The sequence below is a fragment of the Struthio camelus genome, chromosome 15 (genome assembly GCF_040807025.1).
Source record: "Struthio camelus isolate bStrCam1 chromosome 15, bStrCam1.hap1, whole genome shotgun sequence".
Classification (NCBI taxonomy): Eukaryota; Metazoa; Chordata; class Aves; order Struthioniformes; family Struthionidae; genus Struthio; species Struthio camelus.
Window position 1 is genome coordinate 12,823,063 of NC_090956.1, and position 18,918 is coordinate 12,841,980.

Consider the following 18,918-nt stretch of genomic DNA (forward strand, 5'->3'; position numbering starts at 1 on the left):
TTTATTTTAAAAGTCTATTTCTATATTTTTACGAAGATTGTTATCTCTTTTGACACCTGAACCCAGGGTGACAACAGTAGTATGAATGTGGTGACAAAGCAGCTGCTCACCTTGCAAGGGACGATGGTCAGCTGATAAGGTTAGTGAGAGGGCAAAGCAACCTGGAAATTAAAGTCTCTGACTTTCCATTTTGGAGAAAATGGAAAGATGAACAGGTGATCTGAAGGAAAATGGGTTTTTTGTTTGTTTTTTGTTTTTTTTAAACAGAAGATAAAAGACGGAAAGTCAAATACAAAGCATAGCAGAGAAAGAGAAAGGATCCTTAGACACTGTTTTAAGCTCCAAGAATGTATTAGGAAGGAGTTTTAATGGAAAAAGAATGGATTGACATGTATTATATTTCTGCAGTAAACCAAACAAAAAGATGCAATAAATGCACTTTTGAAAGTACTTCTTGCAAATGCTTTTAAAAAGTAAGAAAATAAACACACACAAACAAGTAATATTTTTTTCCTGCTGGGATGGCTTCCCCTCCTTCCTTTTGCTGATAATGCAGGCCTGCCTGTTTTATTACCCTTGAATAGAACTAGAAGCAAATTAAGGTGTTTCTCTCAGATTTCCAGTATCTTAAGTTGTTTTTTCAACGTTTGTCCCTATTCACACGTAGGTTAAAACTGCAGACAGAAAACAGCGACCACACAGTGCTAGGTCTAATAGGACTATTCATATTTTAGGCAAATTATGCTCAAATACACTCATTTATTTGGTTGTGAGGCAACATCTTTAGAACTCCTGATATCACAGAATCGTTTAGGTTGGAAGGGACCTCTGGAGATCATCTAGCCCAACCCCCCTGCTCAAGCAGGGTCACCTAGAGCATATTGCCCAGGATCACATCCAGACGGGTTTTGAATATCTCCAGCAAAGGAGACTCCACCACCTCTCTGGGCAACCTGTTCCAATGCTCTGTCACCCTCACAGTGAAGAAGTTTTTCCCCAGGTTTAGGTGGAACTTCCTGTGGTTCAGTTTCTGCCCATTGCCTCTTGTCCTGTTGCTGGGCACCACGGAGAAGAGGCTGGCCTCATCCTCTTGACACTCCCCCTTCAGACACTTATACACGTTGATCAGATCACCTCTCAGTCTTCTCTTCTCCAGGCTGAACAGGCCCAGCTCTTGCAGTCTTTCTTCATAGGAGAGATGCTCCGGTCCCCTCATCATCTTTGTAGCCCTCCGCTGGACTCTCTCCAGGAGTGCCATGTCTCTCTTGTACTAGGGAGCCCAGAACTGGACACAGTACTCCAGGTGAGGCCTCCCCAGGGCTGAGGAGAGGGGCAGGATCACCTCCCTCCACCTGCTGGCAACACTCTGCCTAATGCAGCCCAGGAGACCATTGGCCTCCTTGGCCACAAGGGCACACCGCTGACTCATGGTTAACTTGTTGTCTACCAGCACTCCCAGGTCCTTCTCTGCAGAGCTACTTTCCAGCAGGTCAGCCCCCAGCCTGTCCTGGTGCCTGGGGTTCTTCCTCCCCAGGTGCAGGACCTTGCACTTGCCTTTGTTGAACTTCAGGAGGTTCCTCCCCGCCCACCTCTCCAGCCTGTCCAGGTCCCTCTGAACGGCAGCACAGTCTTCTGGTGTGTCAGCCACTCCCCCCAGTTTAGGATCATCAGCAAACTTGCTAAGGGTGCACTCTGTGCCTTCCTCCAGGTCACTGATGAATACATTGAACAAGACTGGACCCAGGACTGACCCCTGGGGGACACCACTAGCTGCAGGCCTCCAACTTGACTCTGCGCCATTCACCACAACCCTCTGAGCTCGGCCAGCCAGCCAGTTCTCAATCCACCTCACTCTCCACTCATCTAGCCCACACTTCCTGACCTTACCTAGGAGGATGGGATGGGAGACAGTGTCAGAAGCCTTGCTGACGTCCAGAAAGACAACATCCACTGCTCTCCCCTCATCTGCCCAGCCAGTCGTTCCATCCGAGAAGGCTATCAGATTGGTCAAGCATGATTTCCCTTTGGTGAAGCCATGCTGACTACTCCTGATCACCTTCTTGTCCTCCAGGTGCTTAGAGATGACCTCCAGGAGGAGCTGTTCCATCACCTTTCCAGGGATGGAGGTGAGGCTGACAGGCCTGTAGTTTCCTGGCTCCTCCTTTTTGAAGACTGGCGTGACATTGGCTTTCTTCCAGGCCTCAGGCACCTCTCCTGATCTCCAGGACCTTTCCAAGATGATGGAGAGTGGCCTAGCAATAACATCCGCCAGCTCCCTCAGCACTCGTGGGTGCATCCCATCGGGGTCCATGGATTTATGGATGTCAAGTTTGGACAAAAGATCTCTAACCTGATCCTCCTCAACCAAGGGAGAGTCTTCCTTTCTCCAGACTTCCTCTCATGTCCCCAGGGTCTGGAATTCCTGAGGACTGGCCTTAGCAGTGAAGATGGAAGCAAAGAAGGCATTCATTCAATAACTCTGCCTTCTCTACATTCTTTGTTACCAGGGCACCCGTCCCATTCAGCGGTGGGCCCACGTTTTCCCTAGTCTTCCTTTTGCTCTGGATGTATTTGAAGAACCCCTTCTTGTTGTCCTTGACATCCCTTGCCAGATCTAATTCCAACTGGGCCTTAGCCTTCCTTGTCGTATCCCTGCACGCTCTGACAACGTCCCTGTATTCGTCCCAAGTGGCCTGTCCCCTTTTCCACATTCTGTGTACTTCCTTCTTCTGCTGGAGTTTTGCCAGGAGTTCCTTGCTCACCCATGCAGGTCTCCTGCCCGCTTTGCTCGACTTCTTCCTCAGAGGGATGCACCCATCTTGAGCCTGGAGGAGGTGATACTTGAATATTAACCAGCTGTCTTGGACCCCTCTTCCTTCTAGGGCCCTACCCCAGGAGATTCCCCTAAGTAGGTCCCTGAAGAGGCCAAAGTCAGCTCTCCTGAAGTCCAAGGTTGCAATCCTACTCATTGCCCTGCTCCCTCCTCGTAGGATCCTGAACTTGACAGCCAAGGCTGTCCCCAACCTTCACATCTCCAACTAGACCTTCTTGGTTTGTTAGTACAAGGTCTAGCATTGCACCTCTCCTCGTTGGCGTCTCCACCACCTGGGTCAAGAAATTATCATCAGTGCCTCGCAGGAACCTCTTTGACTGTTTGTGCCTAGCTGTGCTGTCTTCCCAACAGATGTCAGGGTGGTTGAAGTCTCCCATGAGAACCAGGGCCTGTGATCGTGAGGCTACTTCCAGCTGTCTGTAGAAGGCCTCATCGATGACTTCCTCCTGATCAGGTGGCCTGTAGTAAACCCCCACAACAGCGTCACCCATGTTAGCCTGCCCTTTAATCCTTACCCATAGGCTCTCAACTTGCTCTTCATCCACTCCGAGGCAGAGCTCCATACATTCTAGTTGCTCCCTCACATAAAGAGCAACTCTACCACCTCACCTTCCTGGCCTGTCTTTCCTAAAAAGCACATAGCCATCCATGACAGCATCCCAGTCATGTGAGCTATCCCACCAGGTCTCTGTAACCGCAATGAGATCATGGCCCTGTGACCGCACACAGATCTCTAACTCTTCCTGTTTATTCCCCACGCTGCGTGCATTGGTATCCTTGATCCTCCTTACAAGAAGCATCTTTTTATGCCCTTGAAACATTTACCTTTCCGCACAATAAATATTTAAAACAACCTTTTAAGTTTTTCTTAAATAAAAAATGCCAAACTTGTCCAACTTATCTGCTGACACCCACTGTATCAAATCCTGCACAAAATTTAAGTAGGTAGCTTTTTGTAGAAACAAAAAAATTAAGTGATTTGCTTTTAATACAAGTTAGCTACTGGCATGGAATCAACTGTATCAACATAAATGTAAGTATCAGTAAAGTATCAGCACAGGCCCATATGCATTCTTTACATAGTATACAGCTTCACAGGGGAGAGAAATATTTTGGCATTCCAAACGGAGCCACTGGGGTGGGGGGGAAGCAAATCTCTCTTGACAAGGAAAGCAGATGATTGTATAGTCCAGTGAGACATTTCACACTGCACATGTAGGTAGACTGTTATAAAGGGCTTTAACTTCTTAAAGACACAGGTCTTTTAAGTACTGAAAGAATTCAAGCTATTTAACCTTTGCACCCTGTTTAAATACCTCAGTAATTGAAACAAAAGCTGAGAAGTGTATTAACCTACTCTAAAAAACCCAGTCAAATGAAAACAGTCAAAAGTGCTTCAATATTAAATTGGAAAAAAGTACTGTACTGAAATTAATAGGACATAAAGGCTTTTTTTGTTGTTGTTGTTTTGTCTTGTTATTAACTGATGAGAAGAAAATATGGCTGCAGGCACCAGAGGACAAGTCTACAATGTGTCCTCTTAATTCTGCCTCACAAATGCTGGCAGTCAGAAAACAGCTATCTGTATTATGACTTATACTACATGTTTTACTGTGAGACCAAGACCGGACTGTATCAACCAACAATTCAGTTTCTTATTAAAATTTAAGATTTCCTGAACAATACAAGTGGAAATTCATGTGTCAGTTATTAGTATGGAAATGCTTTTAAATCACCAACACTAAAAGAAATCTAATTTCCAGAAGGATTACGTAAGTGTTCAGATCTGATAATCTACAAACTAAAAGTCTAAAACATGTATAACGCTCTGCCTGTAGTCAGATGGAAGGCCTCGGTGTGCGCTATCACTCCTAGCGCACCGAGCTCAGATTTGAAAGGCTTTTTAGGAAGAAGCAGAACTCAGTTTGGCTAGACAGCTGATCTAACAGCTTGTTGCTGCTGAACGGGAGAGTCCCAGTCCTTGCTCCTTGTCCCCTGCTCCAAGCCACACAGTCCCACGCCCTCCCCTACAGTGTTTCTGGTGTTTATCGACTTGCTGATGAGCCAATTCACCTCCCTGAACCAGCAGGATTTTTTTCCTCCCCTCCTAAACACAGGATCAGCAAAATAAAAGCAGCAAGAGCCCACAGTTAGAGGGGGAAAGAATCGTCGCTTTATGCAGCCATGAAGTCTTAAGACTGGCCCAAACCGTTAACTATATTTTAATACCAGCAAGTTAAATGTTTCAGCTAAGGCTGAGCAGTTGCAGGAGCTACACTCCTGCAAAAATCTGATGACATTTCTGACGCTAGCTATGAACTTCAGAACAAGAAACCAGAGAACTGAGCTTGGAGACATCCTAAAGGCAGTGCAGTGCAGAAGACAGTTTGTTATACACTGAAGCTGTCAATTCAAGCCTATTAATGTCCCATATGTCATTGCCAGATGCTTCAAAAATAAATAGCTATTCAGATAATGAGTTCACTCATCATACTGGCAGATACAGTTAGCTCCTGGCATGACTGTACCCCACTGCCAGAATTAACGTATTCACCATTGCATCAAAAAAGTGGGTTTATACGCTCCCCATCTAAAAAGGCACCCAAAAGAAAACCAAATTTTTAACTTTTCCATTCTGATACCCCTTGTTACCCATAAGAGGTGAAAAACCTACAGACTCACTGCACAGGCATTTGAAATAATTTCTACCTATCTCAGAACTCCTCAGTAAAACCATTTGATTTTGGTCCTTACCTCGCATTCATGGCTTCAGCACATACAGCTCTTCAAAAGATCAGCGCGATTGCTGTTATCTGCGGTTTCAAGTTAATATATATTTTTAAAACTCCAACTTGCATTCTGGTATATGAAAATACTGTAAAAGCACACACCTACAAGGAGTGTATATCTTATCAGAAAAATCTTCCTATAGTAAGTTCCATTGTGATGCAACACAAGAAATCAAACACTTAGTTAAAAAATGAGGAATACCAAGTTTATGAATATATGCATACACACACACGCGCGAATCCACATATTCGTATTGCCTAAGAGTCAACACTGCAAATTTTGCATCATGAGCAAAGCCACTGATGCAAAATTTAAACTAAATTTTCCTGAAACATCAAAACTTTGTGGATCTTGAGAATCCATCACTTAATGCAAAAAAGTCACAGAGAACTAGAGAAGCTGTGTTCAAGATGGCATATAGTTTGAATAAAAAGTAAACTACTAGTAATAGAGATTAGATATACTGCCGCTATATTCCAGCTATTTTGGACTACATTATGGAAGTTTCCTGTCTTGAGTATACATCTGAAGTGAACTTCACATTATCTTAACAGTGAGAACAGTCACGTGTAATACAATTTCTCAAACAATCCGGGTAGTATGATAGATATTACCTACCATTTCCCCAAATTAAAGGGGGAGAAATGGGTATCCACACAATCTCAAAATACAGGTATGTTTTCAAAAATTGTGTTGGTAAGCGTTCGTGCGAAGCAGAAGATGTTACAGTAAGCCTTAAGATACACTGGCAAAATATGCAGTCCAGCCCTATGGGCGCTTGAGCAATTTACAAGTCCTGAAAGATGAATGGTTCGCGCGAGAGTCATGGAAAGGCTATCGCAATTTCAGCTGCTGCACCTGCTTTCCTCCATTGCTCCCCTGCTGTCTAAATACATTGCTCTACTCAGTGCCTAAAGGAAGCAGATATCTTGCACGCAGTAAATTCTATATGAGCTCATGTATCAGGGCATTAACACATGGAACAATTTAACATTATTCAATGCTTGCCATTTATGAAGAACAGTTGCTCTTCATGTGTATTAAAAACTTCAGGTTAAATATATTTATTACATTTTAACACAGCAAGAGAAAATTCTCAGAAGATTCCAAAGTTAAGTTACTCTTAAAGCAAACAAGTGGTCTTTAAATAAAAAAAAGAAAAAAAAAAGAAGAAGTTGCAAACAAAACATACATCTTATCAAACTGTACCTAAATCCTAGGTTAAAAGAATTACAAGCAAGCGTCAACTGCTAAGGACAAATGAAACAGATACTTTTTTTTCTCCCCTCAAGTCAGCGATCACTGATACACTTGCCAATTATTCCTATTAACATAAAACTAGAGAAGCAGAGAACCCTCACAGAGATTATTCAATACCCAAACACCCCAGAACTGAAACCCTCTTCTACTGTCAAGCATTTTAAAAAAACTAAATTTTTATAAGATTTTTTCCATATTTAAAACTTATCCCTTACTCAAGTAGTGGAAACTTTTTAGAGTACATTTCAGATGACTATAAAAACTCCATAAGCACACAGGCATCTAAGGCAATCCCAGGTCTATGAGTGCTTCTTGGTTCTTTTTAAACCAGTGACTTAAGAGTTCCTGAAAGTGTTCAGGCAACGAAATTTGAGAGCACCGTGAATAGCAGGAGCATATCATCGATACAGAGCATCCAGGCCGCTTGAACTGAGAACTCATGAATGTCACCTAACTAGTTAACTGCTCAGAGGAGTTACTGAAATACTTCAGGTTATGTCAACAAAAGCTTAATTAAAACAAAATACTGATTCTACTTTAAAATTAAGACAAGTAGAAGTCTCTCTTCCATCTTCCCCTCCATTTCCAGACTATTTGTATAAAGTCCAGATTCCTATAAAGCAAGAAGCATTGAAACAGTACTTATTTCATACTAGCCTTCCAGATGAGAAGCCAACTTTATAAGCAGACAAAACTGAACAGCATTCAAAAGTGAACTTATCTAGCAAGCTGGAAGTCATGACAGCCCAAAGTTGTGCACCGAAAGTTTGTTCTGAAGTTTCTCTTATTCATCAACTGTAAGACTACATATTCTTTTATCTTTTGTCATACACTTAAAAAGCACATGGTTAATGTTTGACAGAAATATTGAGAACATATAAAGCACAATTTGGCAACAGTAAGTTCTGTCTCCCATACGTCTGACAAAAGGAGTATCGACCATTTAACAAACTCTTATTAATTACCTGCCTCGATAGCAAACTTCATCGGAAAATAAACTATGTTTTGACAAGGTCTTAACAGTTACCACTCGTTATAATTCAGAAACACTGCTGTAAAGACCACTAGGATGAACAGATACATTTTATTACCTAAATATTCACAATGGATTTCTACGCATAATAACTTGAGAAATTTAACATATTCCCAGGGTGCAGACGAACAGCTTTGAGTTCTTTTAAAACATCTGAAGCCAAGAGGTTAGAAGCAACAGAAACAGCCCAGAACAGCTTCCATGAAGCTTCAAATTCATCATTTGTTTAATGTAAAGGTTAAAGCACGAGCATGAAAATTATATTGATCTGAATGCAAAAGGCAACTACAAAAAAATCTCTGCCTCCAAAAATTCCCTACCTCCTGGTAGGTTGACACGACTTTAAGCAGTAGCAGCATGGGGGAAAAAAAAAAACCTATACTTAGGACATAAGACCATCACAATTTCAACAAACCCTGAAGATATTGTTACACAAAACTAGTAATATGGACAAATTATTCTCTTCAAATTCTGTTTTAACACCTACAAGGTTGAACAGAAAAAAGCATACAAGAAAAGGTTACGAGACAGATTCATCAACTCCGGTTACCCTGGGTATGTACTTCACAGGATGACTGCAGATCAGTCTTTAAATTATCAGCTGTTCAATTTCTCATCACGTTATTTCAGAAAAATATTCAGTATTTGAACTGTTGCTCCAGCTGAGAAATAAGACAGCTCCTAAATCTAAACTCTGAATTTAAAAAAATTTGGTAGTCCTAGAATCAGTTAACACTCCACCCAAATTATCACAAAATGATATTCACCTATTTTCAGGTTTTTTGCACACAGTCCCTTATTAAAAATAATGCAAAACAAGTCTGAATATTTTTGCAGTGCTTGGACACATACGAGGCCAAATCTGACCACTGTACCAGCATAAGAAAACGTCACGCACGCTCACTCTCTCACCACTCCTAATTTATTTTCCATAGATGTTCTTGTTGCACACGTGTGCTTTGTTAAATATACATATTAATACCAAATCCAAGCCAGAAACATCTTTAAGAGGTAAGCATAAACATATGCCCACAGCAAAATCTTGCATTGTATCATATTGTTTGACAGTTCTCCAGGGCTTTTTATACAGTCCAGAAGACGCAGACATATTTATATAAACAGGTTAAAAAACAGACCGCAATTAGTTCTCCTAGGTTCTTTACTTAAATACAGCCCACTAAATCACAGCTACAAATAGTGGCTTTTAAAAAGTCAAAGCAGTTCATTAAAGTAGTTAAAAATCAGGAAAGAGAATAATAGAATTTATTTTATGAAGTGTTTATTAGGGCAAAAACCAAGAAGTTTAAGCCATATTACAGCAAAAAACTGTCATAGCTCTTTGGTAACTGAGGTTGCTATAGTTTATCAACTTGGTTGGCTGAGTACTTTCAGCGTATGAGATTTTAGTACCCTGATTTCATAAAAATCCATAAAAGACTATAATTGCCTGAGCTTTCAAACAAAAAAAATTGTTTCCTAGCACACAGGCCACAGAATAAGCCTCCCTGTTTTTCAAAGTATATCTATATTGAAGTGATAGTGCCAGAAAGACTCAGTTTTAAATATTCTGCAGACGTTCAGCTCTCTCCACAATACATATTTGCTGTAACAAAGTTAAGTTATAAGAAATAAAGAAAAGTAGTGGCGAAACATCAGATATTTGGCTGAATGCTTGGCATTACAAGTTACACAGCTGTACAGGTTATACACCTGAGGCGGCAGTGGTGAGGAAGTGACCTAAGTAGCATCCAGGAAAGCTGTCAGCTTACGAAAGGGTATAGAATATGTATTTTTATTTAGAGCAGTCTTGGAAGTCCCACCCAGAGAAACAAGCAAGCAATCAACCTGTCCCATCTTTCTCTACCAATTATCACATAGAGGAGGCAAGAATGGCTCTTTCTGCTATGGAGCATTTGCTGTAAGGAGGCTGCGCATAACCCCCTGTAGAGGTATGTATGTATGATGAACAATGATATCTGTGGTTTTATAGTTAAATAACCTGAAACCTAAAGTGCACAATGAAGTAGGGACAGTCCCCAAAAGACAGAATTCTTGTTTATTCTTCAGACGATGTGTAAAGTAGTATCAGGTTTAAATTTTCAGTTACGCGAGTCCAATATATTGACTGTCATACCAGTACCTTAAAAAATTAATTTTGAGATTCTTCATTCGCCTCCCTCATAACTGGAAACAGTATTTTCAATAAAATCAGAGATGTTGGTCAAGTTCTAGTTTTTTATGTTCGCATCCAAGCATGGAGAAGCAATGCCAAGCACCTTATGGAAGCCTGCAACTCACTACAATCTACAGGATCCTCATAACCCATGTGACAGCCATGTTAGTTTTCACTTCTTAAAAATTTACATCAAAACAACCACAAACATGTTCAAACTAAATCTAGTAATTCAGCGCTTGATAATTTGCTTTTAAAAACTTAGAGTCTACTTCCACTTTTCAGCCAAGAGAGCTGTCCGCTCTGTTCATCTATGCGGACATTACTCCACTACCATCACCTGGGCCTGCCTCAGTCTCACTCTACTCCATACAAAACACTACTGCTAAAATTACTCTGATTACTACTTATAAAAATCAAGCTAGCTGCTTTTTGCTCTGACCAAATAATTTTCCTCCCAAATCCTCTGCTTCTTGGCATTTTAACTTTGTGCTCATTGTTTCATACAGTTCTGATCCTATTTACTTGTAAGCTCTCATTATTCATTACAAAATACTTAATCCAATTACTGTCATCTCCTTTCTCTCCTCAGGTACAAGAACTGAAATCTTAACAGTTTTCCTAGCACTAGATACTACTTAGACTGTCACCACATGCCTCTTTTGACTAGCATGTTAAATCTGAGTCTTTCTGTAAAGAGTTTAAAAAGAACGCATGCCAATAAGAAAACAAAATGAACATTGAATGACCGCAACAGTTTATCCTTTCCTGTGAAAAGCCAGGTGGATAACCTGAACGTCAAGTCTGATGTTGAGTGAATTAGATACAATATAAAACGGGGTTCAAAGGTTCAAATGAAATTTAAAAAATTGTCTGCAGAGATCATATAATATTAATATGCAAACCGTAGAGACATTAGCCAGTCCAGACTAGTTTGAAAATTATTTCGCTTGTTTTTAACAAAAGATCAAAAGGCTTTCTACTGGTGTTCTCATTCACAAATAAAAAAAAAAGGCAAATCAAATCAAGTATATCAGTCCTAAAGACACCTGAAGGCAAAGACAGATCATGAAAGCCCTGATAGCTCTGCTCTGTACAAAGCAACAGTAAATAACTGCAATGAATACTGTATTAAGTGAAGAAACTAGCTATACTCTACCAATAGATTCAGGCATTCAGAGGGTCACAGAACAAAAACATAACCAAGTCCAGTTGGGCTTGTTAAGTCTTTGCTGCAACACATGCACTGGCACTACAAAAGTTTCACTCCTCCTGTAGCTTCTTGACCAACTCAGTGGTTTTGACACTAGAATCACCCATCCTGCTGGCTTGGAGAATTTTACAGGAGCCTGCTGAAGTCCAGTCTTAATAATGAAGTAATTCCAGAAACACTTACCTATCTGAACTTGTTCTGGTTGACTTAGTGAGACAAACGCTGATGTATCATCAATCCACGAAACTTGAATGTTACCTAGGAAAGGTAAAAGAAATGACTATGACTATTTTTGTCTTAGGTTGATTCACATATTTTATCTGATGTGCCATGACAGATAAGAAAATAGGTGACTAAGAGTAACTTCAGCTGAGAAAGCTTTTTCCGAGACTAGCCCACTGTAAAAGTGCATGGCACATACACAGTTGTGCATGAGCCTGGAACTGTTCAGAAAGCAGCAACTGTTAGAGCTGCATAAACATCCTGTATACCCTCATACCCACTAGACACACAACCAAAAGGCAACATATCTAATATCTTTTTAGCCCCCAGAAGCTATGCTTCTTCATAGCTTTTCTTTCTTTCTTTCTTTTTTAAATCATGCTACATTTCCAGTTTATAGAGGCTTCCCCCCCCCCCCCTTTTAAGTCCTCCCTTCACCTGTCCTATGTAATTGTACAACAATAATTGAAGCACTTTTTCCTGGGAAATTTCACCTCTGTACCAAAACAAAGAACAGCTCTGTGGGTTTTAAAACCTATGCATCCTTCAGGAAAGCATTATTTAGTATAAAGAAGCAGCATGGACCAGCTCCAATTACCGCTCTCTTCCTTCACTAGCGTAGACACCCAGACAAGAAATTTCAGTAGAGGGAATTATAATCCGTAGCAAGAGTAGAGGGAAGGGTTCCCATCACGTCACAAGGTTTTCACATAGTCTAAAATCCATTTACATTTCCTATCCTCATCTAAGTACTCTACTGCTTGTACAATTCAGAGATGGAAAACTGGTGCATTTTTTTTCTAGTAGACTAGGAAATCAAGTTATATGCAATGTTACACCACCATTTAACCTCCAAACATTACAAGGTTAGACAACGATGCAAGCTGTCTTAAAATGCTTTTTATTTTCAGATGTTTAATCTATCAAAATCAAATCTAATCTACAGGTTACAAGGTTATAGAAGTCTCTTCTGAAATCCAACCAGATAACAAACAGATTTTCTAATTATAAAAAATAAAAGCCTCAATAGATTTAGTTTGCATGCTATACATTTGAGTAGCCAGCTAGCTATTTAGGACATTAAATTCTAATCTTTCTGATCACTGCTGAAACCATAATGAATTCAGCATGGTTTCCTGACATTTCCCTATACTAAAGGGCTAAGTCTGCTACTATAAAGACCCCATACGAGAAGTCAAATGTTAGAATTTCTTAAGGTAAATAAATTCAATTTCTAATAATTCAAACTTCAAAGAACATAGATCTTCGCTGTCTTATGGGGAAAGGTCTTCACTGTGGAGAGAACATGCTCTAGAGCAGGTAACTTAATGTTTCAAAACACATAAAAAGCCCAAGCTGATTTTTCTTTTCAATTCAAAATTGCAGTGCCTTTGGTAGGACCCCGACGCCCAGCTTCCTCTAAACACTAAAAATTATTGCAGTTTACACACTTAAAATATAAATTGAAGAATAAGTCATATATTAAACAGTGAACACTGAACTGTAAATTGAAGAGAACTGCAATAATGCTGTTACACAATTTTCCATACTTAACAGATACTCTTCTCAGACTATGTCACATTTCATTATTATTAAGAAACAGGAATTTAAGAGATAAGATTAATAAATGAGATTATTCAGCAAGACTGCTAAGCACTTAGTAAATATTGTGCGGTTCACAAGTATAGGGAAAGGTCGATAAAGGTCTGAAAAGCAAACGCATCTGTACTCGAAGCACAATATTTAGCAATCAGCATAGCCATGTGCCAACTTACTGCAACACTAATCCAAAGAAGCAATATTCAGTTATGTAATAGAATACTAGCTATAAAGAAATAAGACAGATGATGCCTTTTTCCACATCTGCCTACAACAGAATCACAGAATGGATGGGGTTGGGAGGGACCTCTGAAGATCATCTAGTCCAACCCCTCTACTCAAGCAGAGTCACCCCGAGCAGGCTGCCCAGGACCGCATCCAGACGGCTTTTGAGTATCTCCAAGGATGGAGGCTCCACCACCTCTCTGGGCAACCTGTTCCAGTGCTCAGTGCTCCACCTGCACAGTAAAAAAGGTTTTTCTTATGTTTGGATGGAATTTCCTGTGTTTTAGGTTGTGCCTGTTGCCTCTCATCCTGTCACTGGGCACCACTGAGAAGAGTCTGGCTCTATCTTCTTTCAGATATTCCCCCTACCCATCAGATATTTACATACAGTGCTAAGATCCCCCCTTGAGCCTTCTCTTCTCCAGGCTGAACAAGCCCAGCTCTCAGCCTTTCCTCATATGACAGATGTTCCAGTGCAAACAGATCAGATGTCTTCAATACACTGAAGAACAGCATAGTTAGCCTATAGGACCCTTGTATATTTGCTTCTATACACACTGTCAAACAGCTTCCCTTGCTAAAAAAGCTAATGTTCAGTAAAGAATTATAAAGTGAAATAAAATATCATCATCCAAATAGGAGCAGATGAAAATCTGTTCTGCTGCTTCTAACAAGCAAGTGAAGTCCTGTACAAGTAAATTTGAAAATTCTCTCAACATACACACAAAAATGCAAATAGCACTAAAATTCACATGATAAAGCGATACTGACGGATTGCACCATTCAAATAAGGCTTTTCTTCAGCTTTTATACCAGAATGATCAAAGGTATGGAAATGCTTCCACAGAAGAGAGAGGTAAAGTAGGACTCAGCCTTCAAAAGAAAATCTAAAAAAAAAAAAAAAAGACACCTATACATATCTGAGCAGAAGACGCAACACAAGAACAGAAGCAGTATGAAGGACTTAAAGGGAAGACATTGTTTCTTTACAAAATAACTAAGGAACATCTAATAAAATATGCAGAAGTTTTAAAATCAATTTTTCCACATAATATTTAATTATAGTTAACCACCAAGTGCTGCAGATGACAAGAATACATATAGGATAAAGAGTGATTTTAGACTGACTCACAGAAAGCTGTGAAAGGCTTTTAAACTAGAAGGAGCAAAATGTAACCTCTAGCTCATGAATCCCTAATTTGCAGATTGCTAGAAGGCAGGAAAGTTGTTTTATTTTGGCTCTGTTTTTAAGCGTTTCCTAAACAACATCTACTGGCAACTAACCACTTACGACAGGATATTAGGATTACATAGACCCTCATCTATCCAAAAGCGTTTATTAGTCTATCCTACTTACTTATACTAAAAAGAAATTGAGCACACTGACAATTCCTCATCAATAAATTATTACACCATGATAAGACTACAAACAGTTTCTGGACACCCACTGCATCAGACAACAAGAACAGTTGAAGCTTTTATTCTATGGGCAAATGATAAAGCATCCATTAAATGCAAACCATTATTTGCCTGGTGAATAATCGAGAAGGGTTAACAGACCTTCAGCCCTTCTCGCAGGAGGACAGAACGCAAAGAAAGCGAGAACAGCTGGAGGAAACACAGGCAAGAGAGGACAGACGAAAGGCCAGAAACACACAGAGAAAAACAGGATTAAAACAAAAGCGAATCACCCACTCACACGTCTAGATGAACTTGAGCTACTGGCAAATACTCAGTACGTTACAGTGTGCTAGAAGCTAACAGGTAGCTCACCTTTGAGAGAGACGTTATTTGTGGGGGGAAGGGCGAGGTTTTTTTTGTTTAATATTAAACATAGCGAGTTTGCAGCGTGCTGTGGGATACAGCTACAGATGTCCTAACTTAAGAAACTTGTAAACAAACATTTAAGAAGCAGTAAAGAGTATATACCAAAAGCTATCAATTCCAGTAAATACTCTTCTAAACATTTCCACATTTTTTAATCTATCAGCGTGACTAAATATCCTATATAAGCTTAAGAACGTAAATAAAATTAATGTTTGAGAGACCGCATAGTACTGCGCTGAGGGGACAGCAATACTTATATGGAGAAACTGTATTCAGCCATGAGACTGTAAAAACATCTTGCATGAACAGGTGTCCACTTGGCATGCGGTACTGAAAGACTTCAAAATCCTGAACACCCCTTTCTAGGGTAGCAAATGTAAAATAGTTCCAAGTTTAACACTGCAGCCCCTTCAGCTGTTTCAGTGCTTCCATTAGAGGCTTGATGGAAGCTAACAACTCTGATTCAGCGCTTACTGAACTAATATTCAAAATAATTTTTCTATAAGGTCAGTTTAATATTGCTATTCACTTTAACAACTGATTTTTAACCCTGGCAAAAAGAGTTCAATTTAAAAGCACTTCTCTTTGGCTGGTATAATAAACAGGGAAATAATTCCTGTCTGCTACTACCATGATTTTTTTGGGCTTTTCACAAGTCACTTAACCGCACGTTGCCCCATTCTCTGGCCAGCCACAAAAGCATGAGTACTCCTAGAATTCTAGGGGCAGCTTCTGCAGTTTCAAGATCCCAGTGCAGTAAGACCTAAAATAAAACAGAGATTTAGTCCTACCCAAATACCAGCATTTCCTAAATCCAAGTATGAAAACATTCAGTGCATTAAGTGGGAGAAGCAGGATTTTAAAACTGAATAGTATTTTCAGACATGTATGTATGACCTCTGGTGGTAGCGATCTGTGCCTGCATTTCACGCCATCACTAAAGAGGAGAAGTTGTTAAAATAAGATTAAGTTATATGGTTGAGTCTCTAAAACCTTATAAAAAACAATGTCCAAACTGCAATATTTCTTGTCATTGTAACTTTTTTTACGCTCGTGTATTCTAGACTTGCCAACCTCGAATGTTAAGTTACGTCCATCGTTATACTGGCATCGTACTGAAGTACGGATCAAAAAGTAATTAAGGAATTGAGTTTCACATCAATTTTATACCCATCCAGAGACTCTGAACAGACTATTGAGTTATGATTCAAGGTAAAGAAAAGAACGTTGTCATTATGTAAAGCAGCATGGTGATCTGTAAGTACAAGAGCAACAACACTGGATACACTGAGGGACATCCATCCTAATTTGACAGTAAAGCCTAGATTACAGAATTTCAGGAAGACAAGGTGCATAAATGGCTATGATGTGTGACATTTAACAAGCTGTTTTCAATAAAGTTCTGTAAGAAAAATATATCTAGGAATTCAGGCAAAAAATTCTTTTAATAAAAGGAGACCATGTTCATTTTATACAAAAACCCCTATGGTTTAAGAAATGGAAAGAATATGTGGTGTTTCAGTTTGTGCCCAAAGAAAGAAGTTATTTCTTTGCTTTCTAAACAAAACTTTAACAAACTCAACTAAACTGTAAAACTTTCCTTTGCTTATCAATAGGTAATGTTTCTAAAGAGTGCTTTTGGCCTTAAATAATTTAAATTATTTTTCTACGATTTTTGCAATCTGCAATGAAAATACTGGAAGTAACATCCAACATAAGGCTGTATAAAAGCTCATTCTTTCTTTATTTTGGGTATAACCACAGTCTTCTGTTTTAAGAACTAGGTATTGGGAGATCAGGGTCAATTAAGCTCTTCACTAATTAAGCCCTGAAGTTGTATATTAGTACTTAGAGGAACAACAGGACTACTGGTCCCTAGTGACTAGATAGCTTTTTTGGTTTTCTCTGACTTGCATGGTGTTTAGAAACTCACACTCAAATTAGCTATTTTAAAGCTTGTTTGCCTAAGTCTAAAGACAAATTACAGTATGTCTTTAAACAATCTGTGGGGCACCCCTTATCCTCCAGATCTTGGTCTACCTTACGTATCAACCCCCACTCCTTTCAGCCACCTACATACATTCTTGCCTTGTCCCAGGCAAGAGGCTATGAATAAAAGGACCGGAAGTCCATGATACTGATGAACAACAGGTACAAGCGTTTCTGAAGAGCAGTTCTGCAGGGCAGATATTTGTAGCACATCATTACAGGTGGGTAGGCCACCCTGCAACAATTACTAGAGAAGATTCATCGCAACCCATTGTAGAAGCACGCCCATACCACAGATTAAAAATAAACACAAACACTGCGCCGACCTTGCTAAAGACAAACAAAAAGATATAAGGAAGGACAGACTGTTTTACTCACCAAAGGCACTAAAAAGCTGATAAAGATCACTAGTCTTCCACTCTTTGGGAAACGTAACATGAAGAACATGATCTCGTTTTGGCTGCACTGCAAAACAAAAAATGCATTTGTTTTGTGAATTTGAAAGAAAAATCCAAGTCACAAGTCTCTGGAGTTGGTAGAAGTACAGCATGTAATTTTCACTATACATCTGCCTTTTTATACACTTTCCCTACACATCTGTTTTTGGTCATCAGAGACAAGATGCTGAACAAGAGACATTTAACCATTTATCCTTACCCAGTAAAGATCATTTGTAGGTAGGAGATCACCAGAACGTATACAAAACTGAAGTGCCTTTCACTAGACACCTGAGCTTTTATAAACTGTGAACTCCTATCATATTTTAAAAAGTGAATGGAATGCTATATTTTAAGGTGCAAAGAGCTTGATGTGTTTTCCATTTTCTACACAAAACTATTTATTGTAACCAAGTTCTCCGCAAGTGTCTGCAGAGTTTTATGTTTTTATACATGACACATTACTAGGTCTTGCATTATTATTTTACTTTCAACACTACAGAGGCTGAATTATTAGTGGAGTGTCTCACTTAATTTACTACTCCAATTTGTTAAAGATAACACAAGGGTTAACTGCATACAGCTTCAAATTATAAAATTTTCACTTAACCACAATGAAGCACCTCTGGGAAGAGCTTCTCTCCGAGTACAGAAGAAGCTTAGAGACTAACTTTGCAAGACCGACTTTTCGCTTAGTGAATTTTCCTCCCAATTTTTTTTGCGATACAAACCCCACTAGTTTCTGATCTCTTTTGCTCTCAGCATTAAAGTAGGACTAATTTTGCACAGATCCTTTTTTAAACTAGTATTTTGCTTCACATTAGAAGTTATTTTAAAATACAAAGTATTTTAAAGAATTCCAAATAATTCCAGGTACATATTTTGATATTTATAAGTGGACAGAGTTTCATAAAATTAACTGGTTATGGTGGTAAACTGCTCAGTCCCTATTGCCATATTTCAAGAGCTCTAGGCATAAAAAATTTACACACTAGACAAAAGCAACCAAATCAAGTCTTCAGTACTCTTCTAGCTGGCTAAAATATTTGGCTTATACATGATGATTCATGTTGCTTACTTCACAGACCTAGCAGTTAGACGCTTTTTCAAGGTGGTTCTCATTTACAGAGCATGCGTGTCCAAGGTCCGACTACAAACTCAAATATACACTCAGTGTATATTTGAGTTTTATACACGTTCGTGACCCCTTGATGCAAGGACAGCTATCTGTTAGTTTTTGTTGCCACACTTGGTTAAGAGGCAGCTGTGAAACTTTCACTGATCAGCCTTGTGGACTGTTAATTTCATAAATACAGT

The 18,918-nt window shown here is 39.5% G+C and overlaps 1 protein-coding gene across 3 annotated transcripts in view; it reads right to left on the reverse strand.

Moving 5' to 3' along the window:
- PARN (poly(A)-specific ribonuclease) overlaps positions 1-18,918 on the reverse strand; it is a 71,494-nt gene that overhangs the window by 18,564 nt on the left and 34,012 nt on the right. For all 3 annotated transcript variants that reach the window (XM_068908828.1, XM_068908827.1, XM_068908829.1), the window contains exons 20-21: positions 17,543-17,629; positions 11,486-11,560 (exon numbers count right to left, since the gene is read on the reverse strand). In XM_068908828.1, coding sequence (XP_068764929.1) covers positions 11,486-11,560; positions 17,543-17,629 — 162 coding nt within the window. The remainder of the gene's footprint in view (positions 1-11,485; positions 11,561-17,542; positions 17,630-18,918) is intronic.